This window comes from Bidens hawaiensis, unplaced genomic scaffold (genome assembly GCF_021521415.1).
Source record: "Bidens hawaiensis isolate Kalapana, Puna unplaced genomic scaffold, B.hawaiensis_p1.1 tig00000820_1, whole genome shotgun sequence".
Taxonomy (NCBI): domain Eukaryota; kingdom Viridiplantae; phylum Streptophyta; class Magnoliopsida; order Asterales; family Asteraceae; genus Bidens; species Bidens hawaiensis.
In genome coordinates, this window is record NW_027491048.1 from 4,502,658 (window position 1) to 4,524,671 (window position 22,014).

Here is a 22,014-nt window from a genome sequence, read left to right on the forward strand (position 1 = left end):
ACTAACCTGTGTTTACTATAGAAACCCACATAATCATTGGGCGATATGTAATGCGTTTCCCTCATCTGGAGCAAAGGGTTTGTAATAATCAATGTTAAAAAAATTGTTACAAGTTTTCATAACCAGTTCTTGGTCCATCGTAGACGAATGATCGGCCATATTACACTTACCCATGTAAAGAGTCGGAGTTGGAAGACGAGAGAAGATAATTCAATCAGAAGGTTCCATTCTCTGTCCAGAACCTCTACAATATTCGGTTTCAAATTGTTAACATATTAGATGTATGATTGAAACGTTGGTTAATTATTCATCATTCACATATGTTAACAAGGTTGTGTCTATTTATTTTATTTGTAAGTCAGATTATACATAACGCTATCAAAATCGAAACAAAATGTGATTGCTTGTTTATTGTCTCATATTTTGTGTGCTTTGTGATTTCTCTTTGTAAATTTAAGTGCAATGTAGGCTAACGTTAATTTAACTCACAATCAATCAAATCTTTATGCTTTACATGTACAATTCAACGAAGCGTGTAATACTAACCACATTATTCTCGAGGATATGATATCCTACCTACGTTAACCATAGTCCATATAGATTAATAAGTCTTTTAACACTCCACATAGGTCAAGTAAATTAGTCTTTATGTTTTGAATATGATACCCTACTTACAGTGGCGGTCCAACAATTTTGGTGGCCTAAAGCGAATAAAAGGTTTTAGGCCTTTTTGAAAAAAATCGGCTCGTATTACTTGTCATATTTTTATTCAGTCTGCTTCACAATAAGCTATATATAAAACCAAGTTAGTTTAATTTTTCTTTAGACACTCTATTTTGTAACATAAACTAGTGCATTACAATAACATATTTCTTTTTTTTTTTGGAATAAACCAACAAAAATGTGAATGTGTCATTGTGTTGAAATATGACATGAAAATAACTTGACTAGAAGATAATGAAAAACATTTTGTGGATGACACTACACACATTTGACAATTTTAGCACGGGCATGTACACACATATCGTCTTAATTTAGAGAAAAATAAATGTTATATCTAATATAATGATATGTTGAATTTTAAACTTTTATAATCTCTAAATAATTCTACCTGAACTACAATAGTTATTGAATAAATCTTTGTTTTAAAGAAATGAAATGCATTTGAAGTAGTAGAAAAAAATGGTGAATTAATCTTAACAAGAGAAAACTAAACTATAAAATATTAGACTACCAATATGGAGAATTGTTCCCACCTGGAGTTAAATCCAAAAAATACTGAAAGAAAAAAAATACAAAAGTACTGTAGGGAATCGGGTTCGAACAATGGCCATCTAGATTATATGTGATTTACTTTTCCAGTAGAGCACAGTTATATTGTACACATTCAAAATCAAATTAAGACTTTTATATAAATTTTATATAGCTTTTTTTTTAAAATTTGGGGCCTTACCATTTATGGGGCCTGAAACCTTAGCCTTAGTTTGTAAAACATTTGGGCCGACACTTTTGGATCCCTAGCTCCCGAGGCGGTTCGCTTCTTGGAGCGGGTGCAGAAGGCGGTCCACAGTGACTCGCAGAGCCCGAGGAACCAAGGATTTATATTTAGTAGAATAGGCTTTGCGATTCAAAAGGGGATAGCGGCGCAGCTTGTTGCTCGCTTACCCATTATCCAGATGTAGTTCGGTTTGTGTTATATATAAAAGGATTTACGGTATTAAAAAAAAAATTAGTTGTAGGCTTGTACCTAAACAAACACAAGTATTGGGTTATCGACGATTTGAGTTAAAAACTCCTGCTCTCATTATTTTCTCTTAATCCTTAAAATAGGCATGTTGAGGGAGTATTGTATGGCTCTTGACTCCTTACTGAACAGATCACGACATGTGAATTTTCTAATATACAATGAGCATACTCTTGAAAGGTTTAAAACCTGAAATATGATGTCTTGTAAGGTTGCAAAAGCCTAAGTGTGCCCAACCATACCATTGCTATTGACAAGTAACTACAAGGTCAAGATCAATATTCAAGAATAACGCAACATGGTCCAATAAGTTAACCAACTAACAAAACCATAAATCATGTGTAGTAGAGGGAATGGCTAGACAAGGGAATGGCGCTTGCCATTGCAAAGGCGCCTACAAGAATGATGTCCCGATTTGTTTGCTATGTAGCAGCGTGTGGCACCCATTTGAAGATAATGTAGCAGTGGGTGGTGGCCACTACACTTTGCCTTAGTGTCTCCAAACTTGTAGGTCCCTAGCCGGATCTTTATGAGATTTTTATGAATCACTGAAGGTGCGGAATCCCTTTGGTTATCACTACAAGAATAAACGTGATAGTAACACGAACAAGAAACACTTCAAACGATTCATCTTTTGATCATAAACTATGTTACAACAAATACTGGAAGCAAAACACAAGGCAAAACGCCTGGCATAACGTAACTATTGTTGGGTTTCTATGAAATTAACAAGCTTAGTTAACCATTTAACTAGTCACAATTAAGGCGGAAGCGTGATATTTACAAACTAAACATATGTATCCATGTGTTTATATATGTATATGTTCATGAATAACCTAGTTTATTCATGTTATAAGATTACCAATAATCTATTTACTAGAAACCCGAAGCAAGGATCAAATGATACGGAAAAGCTAAACTATCAAGCTTGTAAACACTTACATTCTTAACCCTTTAAGAGTTTAGTAGATGGTTGAAGAAGATGATGATGTGAATGCTAGACTTTCAAAGGAAAACCCTCAAACGGAATATACCCCGAGCCTCCAACACACACCGAGCTATGCTAGGAAGCTTGAACACGAAAAACCCGAGACCCGAGCCCTTCCTTTTGCTTTTGCCGTAAACAAGAAAAAGAAAGAAAGGAAGAGTTGTGTTTTTGGTTACTTGAAAGTCCTTTTAATAATGTATCTTGATCATGCATAAAAAAAACCCATGGTTTTAGGTATTTGATCATGTATCTTATACCAAATACATGACATGATTTGACCAAGACAATGGGGTGTGGGGCCCACCCTAAAACCGGCCCCAATATGTATTTATTTATTTATTTATTTATTTTTTTTTTTTTATTTTATTTATTTTATACTTTTATAAAATATATAAACACCCCATCTTTTATAAACCATTTTATAAAAGAATACATAGTTAAATAATCATTCCAATAATAATTATTTGAATAAATAAATTAACCAATTAATTTATTTAACACTTTCAAGTAAATATTCAGAAACCCGATTTTCTGAATGTGTCGTGTTCTGTATTTGTCTTATAGATCTTATCTTAACAAATACATAATTGGTGTGTGTCTAACTCGTTATTGGGTATGACCCGACTTGGATCAAACACGGCTAGCTACATTAACCTAATTATGTGTCTCGGGCATACGGTATTCCAACAATCTCCCACTTGCACGTGACTCATAAGAAGTTAATGCTAATGGTGAATACCGCCTAACAACAGGTCACCACCCCTAGTGTGTTTGACTAAGTGCCATTCAATAACATCATCCCCTTCAAGTCCATACTTGATATGATATAGGTAAGTCTTATCATTACATCCCTTTGTTACTAGATGTCCTGTCAAATCAAAGAGACACAGATTGATCATTCTCTCATTGATTTAACTTAACAGGCCTTAGACATCTAAACTCTCAACACATAAGAGGAACAAATCCCATCTTGACTGCATACATCCTCGTTGACATCTCATATAATATCTGAGCTCTTTCTTACACGTCATCGTGTTACCAAAATAACAAAGAATAGAGTCAAGATATCAGACTTGATGAAAAACCAGATCCGATATGCATCTCAGGTCAAAGGACACAATGATACTCGCCTTTACTCAAGGATTACTTATGATCAATTGCACTAACTCCATGCAGTGATCCTTGAGAGCGGATCATGTCCAATATTTGTATCCCACAAATATCTATGAACCTTGGTGGCAAACCTATGCCCTATATTCATCACATGAATATCAACCAATCCGGGTTCATAATAGTCTTAACTTCATACTTGTTCCCACAAGTATGATCGACTACGGACGTTTAGAACAACATAAGTTATTCATGGATTAAACATGCAAATATAGAACATAACTCATTGAATAATTAAAACATAATTAATTTTCATGAGATACCCATTACATTCGTTCTTATACAAACACTAAATACAGATTAAATCCACTCACTAGAATACCGAAGTCCTAATGCACAAACATGACCCTCATGCTTTGGCCTATCGAGGAGCTTCGTGAGTGGGTCCGCAATATTTTGATCGGTATGAACTTTATGAATACATATCTTTCTCTTTTCAACTTCATCCCTTATGTAGTTGAATCTGCGCTCAATGTGCCTCGTTTTCTGATGAGCACGAGGCTCCTTGATCTGTGCAATAGCACCTTCATTGTCACAGAATATTTCTAGGGGCTCCTGAATGGTAGAGATAATCCCTAGATCCATGATGAACTTTTTCATCCATGCAGCCTCTTGGGCTGCCATTGAAGCGGCGATGTACTCAGATTCTGTAGTGGATAACGCGACAACATCCTGCTTCGAACTCTTCCAAGAGACAGCGCCTCCATTCAAAATGAAGACATATCCCGACTGTGACCGAGAATCATCTCGGTCAGTTTGAAAACTCGCATCCACGTAACCCTTTACGACGAGTTCCTCCTCACCAGACCCATATATTAAAAACATATCCTTAGTCCTTCTAAGGTATTTTAATATATTCTTGACAGCCATCCAATGACTGTCACCTGGGTTGTGCTGGTATCTACTCGTTATGCTTAAAGCATACGAGACGTCCGGTCTGGTGCACATCATTGCATACATAATAGATCCTATTGCCGAAGCATAAGGAACATGCTTCATCCTATCCTGCTCTTCCTTAGAGCTAGGACTTTGGGATGAGCTCAACACGGTTCCTCTAGGAATAGGTACCAAACCTTTCTTAGAGTTTTCCATCCTGAACCTTTTCAGGATTTTATCAATGTACGCACTTTGATTGAGTCCGATCAATTTCCTTTGTCTATCCCTATAGACCTTTATTCCCAAGATATATGTCGCTTCTCCAAGATCCTTAATTGAGAAACGACTACTTAACCACGCTTTAACGTTTTCCATACTTGGTATATCATTTCCAAATAAAAGTATATCATCGACATACAAAATAAGGAAAATGATTATACTCCCACTAGCCCATTTATACACACACGCCTCATCACCGTTTTGGACGAAACCAAACGCTTTGATTTCTTCATTAAAACGATGATTCCACATCCGTGATGCTTGTTTCAACCCGTAGATTGATTTCTTTAACTTACAAACTTTATCAGGATTAGATGGATCGACAAAACCTTCAGGCTGAACCATATGGACATCTTCCTCAAGATATCCATTTAGAAAAGCGGTCTTGACATCCATTTGCCATATCTCATAATCAAAATGAGCTGCAATGGCAAATAATATCCTAATCGACTTAAGCATCGCGACCGGCGAGAAGGTTTCATCATAATCAATCCCTTGAGTTTGCGTGAAACCTTTTGCTACAAGTCGTGCTTTGTAAGTATCTAAATTTCCATGCATATCGGTCTTCCTTTTGAAGACCCACTTACATCCAACCAGTTTGGAGTTAAGTGGACGATCAACCAATTCCCAAACTTGATTATCGTGCATGGATTGCATCTCGGCGCTCATGGCTTCAAGCCACTTGTCACAATCAGGTTGTGACATAGCATCTTTGTAGGAGATCGGTTCATCCGAATCGACCAAGTAGCAATCATCCACAAGAAATCCATATTTCTTGGGAGGTCGACTAATCCTATTAGATCTGCGAGCAACGTGTGTATGATCAACCATTTGATCATCTTCAACATCCTCGTGTTGAAAGCTAGTATCGACCAACTGTGTATCATCAAGTGATTCTTGAACCTCTTCAAGTTCCACTTTCTTTTCACTAGGTCCTTCCATAAGGAACCTAGTTTCTAAGAAGTATCCTTTGCGTGAAACAAACACTTTTTGTTCACTAGGATCATAGAATATATATCCTATATCATCCTTTGGGTATCCTATGAAGATACACCTGATGGATCGAGCCTCAAGTTTATTTGGGGTGTCACGTTTAACATAAACTATGCATCCCCATACCCTTAAATATGAAAAAGATGGAACCTTTCCATGCCACACTTTATAGGGTATTCGATCCACCTTTTTGGTCGGGGCCATATTCAAAATACGAGCCGCTGTAAGTAGCGCATATCCCCAAAATGACGGCGGTAGTGAGCTTCGTGCCATCATTGATCGAACCATGTCCAACAGTGTTCGATTCCTCCTCTCGGATACTCCGTTATGTTGAGGAGTTCCAGGAGGAGTGAGCTGTGAAATAATTCCACAATCTCTAAGATGACTTTGAAAAGCATCACTTAGGTACTCGCCTCCTCTATCGGAGCGGAGTACCTTGATTGTTCGGTCGAGCTGATTTTGTACTTCATTTTGAAATTCCTTGAATATTTCAAAGGCTTCATGTTTGTGTTTCATTAGATACACATACCCATATCGACTAAAATCGTCGGTAAAGGTAATGAAGTACCTTTCACTATTCCTACTAGCTGGCTTGAAAGGTCCGCATACATCCGTATGTATGATACCTAACAAATCCTTAGCCCTTTCATTTGTACCTTTGAAAGGCTCTTTGGTCATCTTGCCTTGAATACAAGATTCACACTCATCAAACGAACCTAACTCGTTTGTTTTCAAAAGACCTTTCTTTTGGAGAGTATTTATACGATTCTTGTTTATGTGTCCAAGGCGACAATGCCAAATGTAGGAATCACTCAAATCCTTTTTGAGTCTTTTAGTAGAAGTTTGATATAATGAGCTATTTGAGGTATTATCATGAACCAATTCATAAATACCGTTGTTTGGTACAGCTTTAAAATAAAAGATACCATTAGATGAGACATGCATTTCTGATCTTACAAATTTAAAGTCAAAGTTACATTGTCTAAGAAGGTGCACAGAAATAATGTTCCTAGTCAAACTAGGAGCATACAAAACATTTTTCAAAACAACTTCCAAACCACTTGGAAGCGATAAAGTGAAGTCTCCTCTAGCGACCACGTGCACCCTTGCACCGTTGCCCATGAAAAGATTCACTTCGCCCTTCTTTAAGTCTTCATTCCTTTTGAACCCCTGCAACCAATTGCAAATATGAGTTCCACATCCGGTATCCAATACCCATGTGTTAGAAGAAATAAGATTTAGCTCAACATTAATCATAAAGACATTACCCGAGGTATGCGCCACATTCCTCTTGTCTTTTAGCTCTTTTAGGTAGACCGGACAATTGCGTTTCCAGTGTCCGGTCTCCCCACAACCAAAACAAGGATCATCCTTATGACCCTTCGGTTCCATAACCTTTTGTTTCTTTGCCATAACCGGTGATTTGCCCTTACCCTTAAGATGCACAGGGGGACCCTTTCTTTTTGCTACCTTAGCCTTAGGATTGGGTTGAGACCGATTCTTGGATCTACCTTCATTGATCGCAAACATGGGTAAAACCCTTTTGCCCATGCTCGCCTCGGCTGTTTTAAGCATTGAGTGAAGTTCTCCAATGGTTTTGTCCCACCCGTTCATGTTATAATTTAACACGAAAGTGTCGAACCTTTTCGACAAAGAGTTAAGGATCAAATCCGTTGCTAACTCTTTTGAGATGGGACAATTGAGCTTGGCGAGGCGATCAATGTAACTTTTCATCTTAAGTACATAAGTTGAAACTGGTTGATTATCATCCATTCTACATGCATGCAAGGCTCGAACCGTTTCGAACCTTTCAACTCTTGATTGCTTAAGGAACATTTCCTTAAGTTGAGTAATCATGTCGTACGCATTATGGTTTTCGAAATCCTTTTGGATTTCGGGAACCATAGTCGCCAACATGAGGCATGACACTTGAATGGAATCTTCCGTGAGTTTGACCCAATTCATATATTCGACCTCACTTCCCTCTTCCGGTTCTTCGGGGATAGGTGTTTCCAAAACATGATATAATTTTTCTTGTTTTAGAACAATCCTTAAATTTCGGAACCAATCCGAAAAGTTATTGTGGTTAAGACGGTCTTTAGCGAGAATAGATCGGAGAGATACGTTTTGGACGTTAGGGATTATGTTGTCGTCGACGTGTGCGGCCATCTGCAGAATTTTAATTAAGTTCATTTTAGTGTTTTACCTTTTTAATTATTAATACCCTTTTATATATATACCAAATATAATTAATAATTAAAATCTAGAATCCAACGATAAACCCGACTCCGGTTAGGTGACCTTTTTCCCATTGTCGATTTATCAAGGTAGTTATTCATAACAATTGCAAACCCTTTTGCAACTTCTAGAGTTTATGGGACCGGTTCGAAATCATATTTCGTGTCGGCATGTTTATCCCATCAACACCTATTAGACCCCATGCTTGGGTGACCCTCTTCACATGGTTCTAATTTAAGTCGTCCTACTTGTATCAACTTGTAATATTAACATACAAACGGTTAGGTGATCTTTTTCCCATTTATATGCCAATATTACCTTAACATATTAATTTACTCTTACGCGGTTAGGTGACCTTTTTCCCACTAAGAGCTTACTAATATGTTAAGCGTTATACAAAAGGATGGTGTTTAACTTATTATCCTTAATTTTAAAAGGGATTTTTAGTTTTAATAATTCTAGTTGTAAAACTTTAAATCATGTTCTAACATGCATTTAGTAACATGATATTTTGAAACCATTTTCAAAATTCTAATTTATAATAAAGCCATTTTATTATGGGCGTGAGACGGCTAGTTAATAAATCCATTTTATTAAACTATGTGTCACGTAATTACCGATAATTATTAGAACCCGTTTTATGCTTTGTTAATTAATTCTATGTGACGAAGTTGATATCCTAATATCTAACAACCACACAATCAAACAATCAATTAATTAACAAGCATACACAATTATACTAGACACGAGCCACTAAGTTAGACCACACTTGTTAGCCGAAACAAGTGTGTGTCTTAGGTCCGATCCTAAGGGACACATGACACATGGATGTTGTAGCTCCCACTCGATCCCGCATCCAAATGCTTCGAGCATCTTCTTCAACCCCGTTGTGATCCATTGGGCTTGAACTTGGGCCTTAGCTTCCATAAGCTTCCATTTGGGCTTAATTGGTGGGCTTAGGTCCTTTTGGGCTTGAATCCCTTTAATGGGCTTGTGAGACCCATTATCACCATACCCGGCCCAATTAGGCCCAAATTTCCAATTTTGCAATCTTCTTTAATTTTACAAAATCAAATGTCCTAATACATTTTTTTCTATAAAATAAAGATATTACAAATAACCTATTTATTACATACCCATATGAATAAATAATTACAAAATAGCCCCTAATTAATTATTACAAACCGAAACTTTGAATAATTAACAACAATCACAACATCAACCACAAACAAACATCCACTTTGGTCTACGGCTCGGTCTAGTTTTAACAAACATAACCCGTTATGTTTTAGGAACCCGTTCCAAAACCCCTTGACTTTATCGGGCCTAGCCCAACCCATTTGGGCTTGACCCAATAACTAGATTATGGGCTTCGGCCCACATGTGCAAAACACATGGGCTTCGGCCCAATTAAAAACTCATGGGCTCGGCCCATTTAACCAAAAATGGGCTTCGGCCCATATAGCCTTTTCCCTTTTATTTCCGGTTAGCCCAATAACCATATTCAAGTGGGCTTCGGCCCAAATTCACCCGAATTGGGCTTCGGCCCATTAACTCGGTTTTTTTTTTTTTTTTTTTTTTTTTTTTTTGAACAAAGCCAAAAACAATAACAAGATTAAATACAAAAAAAATCATGCATGTTAATTTTTTGTATAAAATCTTTCAAGGGGAAAAATATAAAACCGAGAACCCGAAGCTTAGTTTCCCGTATCCCGGCTCTTGATGCCATTTTGTTGGGTTTCTATGAAATTAACAAGCTTAGTTAACCATTTAACTAGTCACAATTAAGGCGGAAGCGTGATATTTACAAACTAAACATATGTATCCATGTGTTTATATATGTATATGTTCATGAATAACCTAGTTTATTCATGTTATAAGATTACCAATAATCTATTTACTAGAAACCCGAAGCAAGGATCAAATGATACGGAAAAGCTAAACTATCAAGCTTGTAAACACTTACATTCTTAACCCTTTAAGAGTTTAGTAGATGGTTGAAGAAGATGATGATGTGAATGCTAGACTTTCAAAGGAAAACCCTCAAACGGAATATACCCCGAGCCTCCAACACACACCGAGCTATGCTAGGAAGCTTGAACACGAAAAACCCGAGACCCGAGCCCTTCCTTTTGCTTTTGCCGTAAACAAGAAAAAGAAAGAAAGGAAGAGTTGTGTTTTTGGTTACTTGAAAGTCCTTTTAATAATGTATCTTGATCATGCATAAAAAAAACCCATGGTGTTAGGTATTTGATCATGTATCTTATACCAAATACATGACATGATTTGACCAAGACAATGGGGTGTGGGGCCCACCCTAAAACCGGCCCCAATATGTATTTATTTATTTATTTATTTATTTTTTTTTATTTTTTATTTTTATTTTATTTATTTTATACTTTTATAAAATATATAAACACCCCATCTTTTATAAACCATTTTATAAAAGAATACATAGTTAAATAATCATTCCAATAATAATTATTTGAATAAATAAATTAACCAATTAATTTATTTAACACTTTCAAGTAAATATTCAGAAACCCGATTTTCTGAATGTGTCGTGTTCTGTATTTGTCTTATAGATCTTATCTTAACAAATACATAATTGGTGTGTGTCTAACTCGTTATTGGGTATGACCCGACTTGGATCAAACACGGCTAGCTACATTAACCTAATTATGTGTCTCGGGCATACGGTATTCCAACAACTATTATAGACTCGATTACATAACGATCATGTATTAAACCATTGTCACTGAAATGCACCAACATAACTTGATTCTTAAGGTCAAGAATCGTTAAGAAGAACAAAGTATTGTTACATTTCATTTGCAAGATAACTTAGTTGTGATGACCAATAAGTCAAGCTCTGTTAATAATAGAGGATTAGCCAACAACTAACTCCAAGGAGTTAGTTGTTAAACTTGCAATTAAACAAAAAATGCAACCGTTATCGATGGTTGGGGTTAACAACTCCGTCCCTCTGTATTTCTTTCGCTCTCTAAAATCGACCGCTAATAGACTCATTGAGGTCTATTTTAGATATTTCATGCTCAACAGCGTTTCGCTCTCTAAAATCGATCACTAATATCCATTATCTAGGTTGATATCGTCTTTGACATAATAAACATATCAACCTTATTCTGTTCAACGATTCAACCAATCAGGATGACACACAGACACCAATCACTTAAATTGTGAAAACGTTTTATTTTGAATTTTCTCACGTGAAACATTAGAAAAAAAATGAAAATATGATTAAGGAAAACAAATAATGAGAGTGAAAAACTAAATAATCTAATTATTTATAACATAAACTTATTAATAATATGTACTTTTATGATAAAATTTTGAGTGATAGGCTGAGAGCAATGGAAATGGGTCTCATGGGTGCACCGTGAGACTCCATTTGGCGCCGTTATCCCATGAAACACCACCCCCTTCCTCCGTGAAGGGGACGCGATCCACCCCTTGCCATATCTTTCACGGCATTGTTGAAGGGGGCCCACTTGATTTCAAACGGCTATATAGCCGTTGGAGGCTATATAATTAAAAAAAAGTTTTTTTTACCTATAAATACTTCACTATTTTATACAAAAAACATACCAAACTCACACCTTTCTCTCTACTTTTTATAAACTTTCTCAACTTTTATAAAAAAAATATCATGGATCCCAACATGCCTCGTCTAACTCCGGAGCAATACGCGTTGTGGCTCTCCAACTATTTCGGTCATATTCCCGCACCAAACGTCAACACACAACAACGAGGTGTTCCTCAACCACCTCTATTCCAAAACTTCCCAACCCAAACTCAAACCCCGCCGGTCAATTTGGGGGACCCGGATTCGGTTCCGGAAACCCAACCACATGTGGCGGATAATGAAATACCCGAAACCGCCCAACGCAAGAAATCCGTAGGCCGGAAAAGTCACAAGAAGCAAACGCCGATGACCGAGGCGGCTCGATCGATTCAAAAGTGGTCGGTGCAGGAAGAGCTTGCTTTGGCGCAGGCGTGGGTTGATGTCTCCGAGCATCCGATCGTTGGTATTTATTTTAAATAGTTTTAAAATGTTTATATGTTTATTATTTTTTAAAATGTTTATTTTTGTTATTTACTTTCTTATTTATAGGTAACGAACAAACTATCGATGATTTGTGGGATCGGGTCGAGGTAAAGTTTTTTGAAGCTATGGGAAAGGGTCCCGACTACCGAAGGAGGGATCAAATCACGGGGAAATGGACTCACATCAATAAGAAGGTGAACAAGTACATCGGCGTGTACGAGGAGTGTGCCAGAAACACAAAAAGTGGCACGAACGACGTCGATCTTCATAAGAAAGTGGCCGCTCGCTACCAAGACGATGGCCACACCGGAAATATCCCTGTGGAGTTATGGGAGGTTTTGACCGCCTCTCCGAAGTGGCAGGGACTACGATTAGACGAGAGGGCGTCGGGGTCAAACAAACGATCCTCGGCCGACGCCGACATTGACGCCAGTCCCGGCGCATCCGACGGAAGGTCTAGGACTCATGTAAACCTAGACGACTTGGCCGACGAGGACCCCATTCAGCGCCCGATTGGAAGGAAGAAAGCAAAATCCATTGCTTTGGGGTCTGCGTCGGGGTCTGCTTCCAGAGCCGAGGAAGTCGGCAAACTAATGGTTGAACAGATGCGACTGTTCAACCTTAGGGAGGATGAGAGGGAGAGGCGGATGATCGAGAAGGAGGAGATGGAAATCATGGCTGTTGACCTTGACACGTTAACGGGCTTCAAAAGGAGGTGGTACGAGAAAAAACAAAAGGAGATAACCGAGAAAAACGAGTGGGTTTAGGAGTTTTTTTTTAATAAGTAATGTAGGTTTTTTTAATTTAATGTAGCTCTTTTATTTAATTTAATGTGTTATTTCAAAAAATTTAAATTTATAAAAATATTAAAAAATTAATATAATAATGGTTTCACCCCCCTGTTTCACACAACCCATTTCCAGTGAAAATGTGGATGTGAAATGGGTATGTGAAAGCTGATGTGGCGCAGACGTAACAGAGAGATAAGGTTTCACTAGCTTGTTTCACCTCACCCATTTCCATTGCTCTGATAGCAGTCTACTTTTAACAAGAAACAAAAATATAGTTTAGAATTAATTAAACTTAGAACATACTTTGATGTTCGTTACCATTAACATATATTGTGTGACAATAATAACAAACTAATGACTCGTTTATAACATTAACCATTAAACAATCACAACATTTTCTAGACACGATCAACATCAATATCAAGTGATTCTCCATCCTCCTGAAGAAGGTTTTCTCGGTTGTCATGAGCCCAAAACCCGCGCACATCTATAAGCATACTAGCAACTGTCCCACCTTGTTTGCACGACATCATATTAGAAAGTGTGATTCTTAATGGATCAACTGGTTTCACCATATCCCATATTTCATCCCTAACATCTTCTGTGCATAATTCATAGTTTCCTATCTGAACCCATTTTTCGCGCACATCCCTGATTCATCAATGAACACGAGCTAGAAATTAAGTGTTGCAAATTGAAATTAAAATGTTTAGTTGTCGGAAAGGTGACCTAAAGAGAATATGAATATCTGGTGCTGTTAGGCATCCCTTTCCTTGTAGATCAAGACACTTGAATATAAATGTTAAGCCCTCGGGTGTGTCTTTGTTTTCGAGGGCAAGAACGAAATCAAGAAAACTCTCGAAGTCCATCTCCCAAGCAAGCCCGATAACAGTTTTGCCGTGGTGGACATGCTCGTCAAAAGCTACAAGGCAATAATAAATTGGAATTGTTAAGAATAAATATTAGTTAGAATTTATTAGTTGACTACATTGTTAGGCGATGTCTGGTAGCCTCTTAATGATTCTATTAAGAGACTACATCTACATCGGTCAGAGGTATGTGGTTGGTTCACTAAAAAGACACATTTTAATGGTTCATGGAGCCTCTTAATAGGTAAATTTCAGAAACATAATAAATGATCCAGAAATAGGTTAGGACTCTTAATCACAAGATTGCCAAACAGCCCCTTAGTCTTGTAGAAATAGGTTATCTATCTTGTATCGCAATTCCTCATTTTCACATTCTCTCTACTTTGTTTAGATAAGTTTACCGGAAAAATAAGACAGAATTAAAAATTTTGTCATTTAAAAAAAGCCAAATTACGGTTCGTGTCTTTTTTTTAGTTTCCTTGCAGGCGGTATCCTTTAAACATTATTTTCCTACACATTATGTCCTTTATGCTAACTGGGTTAGAAAAACTCAGTTAAATACCCTCACGTGAGAAACATGTGAGGGCATATTGGTCTTTTCATGTATACCTGCAAATTTATAACATCTTCCCCCACCTTTCTCTCTTCTTTCTCTCTACGCCACCACCACACCATCACCATACCATAACCACTTTGGTCACCATACCCCCACCCACCTCATTGCAGTTTCCCTACCATTCCATTCAACCCACCAATCATCATCACTCCCAAATCCTCACCGCCGCCATCAACCACCCATCTCCAACCACCACCACCACCACCACCCTCCTCCACCACCTCCTCTCCGACTCACAAACCACCGCCACACTTTCCGTTCACAAACGCAAACGATCCACATCACCCGAACCCGACCCATCCTCTTCCAAAACCAGTAACAACCACTGCCTACGGCACCACCACATAATCTCTTCAACAGCCACGTAAAGCTCTAAACTCTTTTTTTTTCTGTCGACCAAAATACCAATGTGTGCCAATTTGATTCCCTGCAGCGACCTCCACCAATATTTTTTGCGGTTTCCAATTCACCTAACCCACCCATACCCAAAACCCCCAATCGGATCCGGCCACACCACCACCGGAATCTTTCGCCTCTACCTCCACCACCACCGGATCCGGCCACCTCCAACCCATCCACCACCACTGATTTGTCCCAGATCCAGCGAAGAGAAAAAACGTCCCAGATCTAGCGAACTAGGATGGTTGCTGTTAATTAGGGTTTCGATTGGTGCGGTTAATTAGGATTGCAGCGGCTTTATAACAATCATGTCGTCTTCCTCGCCGGAGAAGATGACTGGAGATGGTGCCGGATTTAAGAAGAAAGTGAGTTGGTTTTTAGTGGCTAAGTGGCGGTGTTGGTGTGAAGACAGGGAGGGAGAGGAGTAGAGAGAGAGAGAGAATACGGGAAGAGAGAGAGAGAGTATCACTTTATATATATTATTATTATTATTATTATTTATTTTTACAATAATATATTTGAAAAAGACCAATATGCCCTCACATGTTTCTCACGTGAGGGTATTTAACTGAGTTTTTCTAACCCAGTTAGCGTAAAGGACATAATGTGTAGGAAAATAATGTTTAAAGGATATCGCCTGCAAGGAAACTAAATAAAGGACACGAACCGTAATTTGACTTTTTTAAAGGACAAAATTTGTAATTCTGTCGAAAAATAATTATACATTGAAAAGATTCAAGTACAATGATTACCTCTCTGGATAAAAATATCCGTTAGTGTTCCATCGGCGTATTCTTGAAGTTCCTCCTCACTCAATGTCCCGTTTCCATCTTTATCAAGGTCAAGAAATGTATCTGTTTAAGATTAAAAGTAGATTAAGCAAGAGACAACTTAATTGTTGACAAAAAATAGACCAAGGCACCAAGCTATATTAGACGCGAGCTCTCACCGCATATACGCTGTGAAGATGCTAGTGAGAACCAGTTCTCAGTCTGATCAGCATCAGCAGCATCCCCTTCACTCTCCTATTATTATATAAAGTAGTTATGTTTCAATAAACAAATATAATGCATATTAAAAGCTTAATAAAAAGAGGTGCATCTATCTGACTTGATGCAGTTCCATTAGTTCTTGAAGACAATTACTGAGCAAAATCTTCTTTATGCAAGCCTTACCTGTGATTAATACACAAATGATGTTGTTACTAGCATAACGTGCGTCTCTAGACAATCAATATACAAGTCTTACAAAATCGTACGCTGTAATAGTTACAAAGAGAAAAAGAAAGCGAACCTCGCCTATTCGGGTCACAAAAAAAGAAGAATTTGTGAGTAGCGATGTGGCAATACATTTGTACGAATTCTGCAGGCATGTCGCGAAGCTGAGCCAAATTAGGAATAAGACCTCTGATATAAGCCTCCATTTCCTATCAACAATTTCAAATGTAACTTTTTTTTTTCATTAATTTTACAAGAAATTAAAATAAAACCAGACCATTTTAAAGTAAATCAATAACGAAGGAATAAACTATAATACATAAGGCTGTAAAAACCCATCAGAATCCTCTTCAAGCTCACTCATATCGATTCTCGCTTGTGTAAGAGAAACCTGTACAAGAAAACAGATTGGATCCAAATAGATTTACTCACCTGGATGGAAAATCTATATATCTTGAAATAAAATGTAGATTGATATTAATATTGTATGATGTGTATGCATAATGCATACAATGTTGTGAATTATAATATATATATAACAACTTCTAAAAAAATAATATATTTTTGTAAATATTGTTCCATTCAAATTCTAAGAAAACAATTTTCATCAAAGTACAAAAACGAGGAACTAAAAATCTCACCGTGCGCATTACATACAGATAAAATGACAGAATCGCAATTCTTCCTGATTCATCCTTTTCAAACTTCGTAAAATTTGAAGGACTGAAGAAACGACGACACTTTGGGCCAATTTGTTCTGTACATAGAGATGCAATTTGGCAAAAGTCTTCATAGTTCACCTACATTTGTTCCCCAAATCGTAAACCGAGGCTACGGTGCCATAGATGTAAATGATATTGAATAAACAAGAAACATTTGAAAGACTAAAAACCATATACAAAGCTATAGTTTAATTATGTGACAGTTTGGCAAGGTATGTGTATACATACCTTTACTGAACCAGTGGTTTCATCAACCAAACAATTTTCTCTTAAGCATTGCCACAGGGCATCCAGGTCATCAGCATTTAACAAAATATCTGATTGCTTCTGCATTAAAAAAACAGTAAATACTTTTATCTTTTGATCTTGTTACATGAAGAAAACTAATATTATCGAACATCACCTTAAGAAATCGATACTTTGCCAGCCTCTGAACCGTATGGCTGACGGAACCATCCTCAGGTTTCTGATCATCATATAAGAATCACCACTTTGTTTAACTATGGATTTAACAAGAACTAAAAAAATGATGATGAATACCTTCTTATAGAAACTTGGTATTATTCCTGCTTCGGCATTCTTGCGATGCTTCTCTTTGTACATATTAAGCAGGATTCTTCTTGTTTCATGCTCTTCAAAGAGAATAAAAGTTAGGCAATGAGAAATTTTAATCACAAGTGGAGTGGGTCGGGTAACGGGTAAAACTACTTTAATGGAAAGCTTCTGAAGAGGTATGTACCCGCCTCAACACCGAGCAAGGCGGGTCAACCCACAAGATATAGACAAGAGGCTTGAAATCAAGACATTACGAAGGCACAAAGCCAAAACCTATGCGCATGGCGCATATCACATACGCTCAGGCATCATATGCCCAGGCACCACACATGCTCAGGCATCATATGCCCAGGCACCACATATGCTCACGCATCACATATGCTCACGCACATCACATCTGCGCGTGGCGCATCCGCGCGTGGCGCATATCACATGCTTGTGCATATCACATCTGCGCATGAAACATCTGCGCGTGAGAATAAAGAGAAGACCTCGCGCATCCTCAGGATAGGCGCATATCATACATGCACATAATCAACCTCGCCCTTATCCAAATCAGGATTAGGGCAACCTTGATTGTGCACGTCAGACAACCTTCCAGAAGGTATCTTTTTAAGGAATAAGAATATGCTGATGTTGACAGCTGCCAAATGAAAGGTGGACAACTCAGCATAACCCATGTGCTACCACGTGATTATAACCAATGAGAAAGCACCAGGTGTCCCAGAGGACACGTGGCGCAGAGCAATTGGAGGAGGCCAACAAGGCTGAGCCCAATCAGTGGAAACCCTAGCACTATAAATACAGCATCAACACCACAAGGAGAGATATTCATTCACATTCAATCATATTCAATTACATTCACTCACAGACAGTTACAGTCAGTAACATACACAATCACATCCAATTACAGAGTATTCAGCTATTAAGCAATACTCTCCAGATTTCCTTACTCTGATAACATTATTATCTTCTCCCACAAATACTTATTCTCACACCGGAGGGTTACCCCAAAGAGGACCCCTCTGTCCCTTTCTGAGGGGTAAGTTGACGGTGCTGTTCATTTTGTAGGTGGAAGAACACAGATCCAAGAAAACCATCGGTGAAATAGTATAATCACACCCGAGGAAAGTAGATCGTCTACCAGCGAGTCGATCCACGTCTCTTCAGCTTCAAAACTGGCTTACGTGACAACACTTTTTTTTTTTTACTGTAGTTTTTAAAAATACATGTTAAATGTTATGATGTGTTAAATATGATAACTTGCTGTTAGAAATAGGTTTAGCGCGCTAACAAACCATTGGTGTTAAGATTAACAACCAAAATTAATTATAAATGCATGAACAAGATAAACAATATGTATATTAGCAACATTAAAAGGCATAAAAGTTGTACATGTACATAATGTATGTATCTTAATAAGAAACATTTTTACAAATTACGTACCCATTCTGGCTTCAGATCTTCCATGACCAATGCCGGATCTGATGTACCGGCGAAGGTTACGGACCCATAACATGGAAGACATGACCACCGGTACTGGTTCATCGTAACCTTCATCCTCCTCGTCCACACTACTAGACATTTGAGATTAATGTTTGCATGAATATATTATGATCTCATAGATGGAAATAATATCAACCGAAACTCTCAACACCAGGAAAATCAATATTTTTGCTAGTGGACGGGGGACATGTGTTGGGCCTTTTTTACGAATGTTTATAAATAGTTAAAGATTAAGCCTAGGGAATGTTTACATTTTACAAATAGTTAAAGATTAAGCCTAGTGATGACAATGAATGATTAAGGTTTGCGACGGGTTTAGGAATGATACCCGGTTAGTAAAGCGTATCCCGAACCCGTCAGATAATTACCCATTGGATCGATATCGGGAAAACCCGCGGGTTTTAGGTATACCCGTTAGTTGGGTATAACCTACCGATAAACGGTCGGGTATCTATCTCGTGTTGACAATTTATAACTAGTCAATTACATCGGGTAATTAGTAACTATTAATTAATTACAAAAATTGATTATCATAAAATGATGTCAAAAACTAATTAATTACAACAAATAATTGTTATAAACAAGTTTTGACGAATAAATAATGCTCCAAGTTTATAATTTAGCTTTTTTTTATATAACACATTGAAGTCATTTATATGTGTTCTATTTGTAATCATATCTTTCTCATATACATCACATTAATTAGATTTTATGGGTAAACTAATTTGGAGTTAGGTTGGGAGCCCACTCTCAATTTTGATTTTGCAACAAGTACCATGGAGGATAAATTGGGGTGACAATTGTGATTCATTAGGTTGAATGGGTTATATCAAAATATATGTGATGAGTTTGAATTGGTCAAACAAAAAAAAAATAATTGAAACGGGTTAAAACAGGTTGACATTTCTCAGGTTTTTTTAAATGGAAAGAGAAAAGTGGATGAAACTTTTTAGTATTTTTACTTTTAAATTTTTTATTTATATTTCGAGTTATAATTTTTTAATTATTTTGAATTTTTTGGTGAGAGGTTTTGAAATGGGTCAAAACGGGTTGAGATTTCAAAAAACCCTCACCAAAAAGTTCAAAAAAAATAATTAAAAAATCATAACTCGAAATATAAATCAAAAACTTAAAAAGTAAAAATACAAAAAAGTTTCCTCCGTTTTTCTCGTTTCATAAAAAAAACCGAGAAACGCCAACCCGTTTTGACCCGTTCAATCATTTTATTTTTTTAGTTTGACCCATTCTGACCCGTCATATACATTTTGATACAACCCGTGGGTCACAATTGTCACCCCTAAGTACAATATATGGTGCATTGGTTTCTACTCGGAATGAGATCCTCCTCGACTAAATACGTCTCCTTTTTGTCCTTTTGATCGAGTTCCTCCACCTAACTTGAATTGGCCGACTATAGACATTGCTCTGCCCAGTGGGTTTCATTGTCCTATCATGCGCAAACATCACCCCGGGCTCCCCAAAGAACAACGGCTTTTAATATCGAGATCATAACATTTTCCAAAGAGGAAGATTTAAATACAAAGCATGAAGTAGATAAGACTGTTCAAACTAGGTTTTGCGTTGAAATTCAAATGAAGGAGCACGAAGCTCAGCCGGCGAAGGAGTTCTCAGTGACCTCAAGAATTACTTGTCATTAATCCCATGTTAGAAATGAACCCCTCGCACGATTCCTAACCCACAAAAAACTAAGAACCTTTGTATATTTAATTATCCTCCCCAACTAGGAAGCTTTTTAATTAAAGACTCACTTATTATGTGCCTTCCACAAACACCAAAACGTAGTGAGTATAATTGCATAAATAACCTTGAACATTTTTACTTTTTATACAGATAAATAAATGTTATATATTTTAATATAATACCATTTTAAATCCCATCTCAATTAATTTCGGTCCCTATGATCAAAACTGATTCCCTTCAAATACCAAGAGCTTTTTTTATTTGTGATATTGGATTTTAATATTTTAAATTTTAGCTTATTGGCCGATATTAATTCAAGTTAAGATATTTACTACATTAATCTTAACTTTCACTTTGTTGATATCCACTGAGCCTTTTGTTAATATGAACTAACCCAGTTAATTTTAAAGCAAAATATGTCATTTCTTCAAGTTAAGAGAAACAAATGAAAAATGTAAATAGTCCATCACTGCAACTGCCGCTTCTGACATCACCACCACCACCGCTGCCACCACTACCACCGCCACCACCACCGTTTATGAAGGAAGGGTTTGAAAATGGGATATTTGATTTTTATAATCCAAACTTTGGTCTTTTGGCCGGCAACAATAATTATATAAATTTTCAAACAGACGGAGGTGGTGGCGGTGGTGATGGCGGCTGTCGCGGTGGTGGCAACGTCAGTGTCAGTAGTTGTGGTGAGTTTTTAAGTTAAATTACATTTTTCATTTGTATCTCTCAACTTGGAGAAATAATATATTTTGCTCTAAAACTAACTGGGTTAGTTCTCGTTAAGAAAATGCTCAGTGAAAACCAATAGAATGAAGTTAGGATTAATATATGAAATTTTTTAAGTTAGGATTAATATCGGTCAATAGATCAAAGATCATTAAAATCCAATATCCTTTTTATTATACACTTAAAATAATGGGATAAACGTACTTTTGTTGGCCCACAAACCGCTCGACCAAGCTCTGCTGGAGATCCTTCCTTTTGTGTTTGTGGGACAGAAAAAGACTTTAGATTCTCATCGGTCCAAAATTTCCCCTCCCCCACACATTAACACGTGGGCAAGTGATGCCTTAAACATACAAGTACTTTCTTCTCTGTCCTTTAATGGACCCAACACATACTTTATGTGTTATTTGATCATGTAGAGAGATATGTGTATGTATATATTCTTCATCCTAGGTGGCTAGAAAACCCTTATATAAACCTCCACCCTCATCTCTAGACATTCATATATATTCTTCTCAAGTTCTCAGCAAGGGTCCTAAAACC

At 37.2% G+C, this 22,014-nt stretch overlaps 1 protein-coding gene across 1 annotated transcript; it reads right to left on the reverse strand.

The window, feature by feature from the left end:
• Positions 1-13,485: 13,485 nt before the first annotated feature.
• LOC143541620 (putative serine/threonine-protein phosphatase 2A regulatory subunit B'' subunit TON2) lies at positions 13,486-19,111 on the reverse strand. Its single transcript, XM_077034397.1, has 12 exons — positions 18,973-19,111; positions 17,512-17,603; positions 17,375-17,437; positions 17,200-17,298; positions 16,891-17,049; positions 16,569-16,640; positions 16,326-16,458; positions 16,143-16,207; positions 15,982-16,057; positions 15,785-15,886; positions 13,878-14,070; positions 13,486-13,799 (listed from the first exon to the last, which is right to left on the reverse strand). The coding sequence occupies exons 1-12, from the start codon at positions 19,109-19,111 to the stop codon at positions 13,547-13,549; spliced, it is 1,446 nt and encodes a 481-aa protein (XP_076890512.1). The 3' UTR covers positions 13,486-13,546.
• Between the last annotated feature and the right edge of the window lie 2,903 nt (positions 19,112-22,014).

What these genes read in the sequence shown, in the direction of transcription:
- LOC143541620 (XM_077034397.1), bottom strand. Translation starts at nt 19,111, where the DNA reads ATGTCTAGTAGTGTGGACGAGGAGGATGAAGGTTACGATGAACCAGTA. An exon ending in TACCAAGTTTCTATAAGAAG is followed by an intron (nt 17,438 to 17,511) that starts GTATTCATCATC and finishes TATGATGATCAG; the next exon opens with AAACCTGAGGATGGTTCCGT. An exon ending in ATCTTCACAGCGTATATGCG is followed by an intron (nt 15,887 to 15,981) that starts GTGAGAGCTCGC and finishes AATCTTAAACAG; the next exon opens with ATACATTTCTTGACCTTGAT.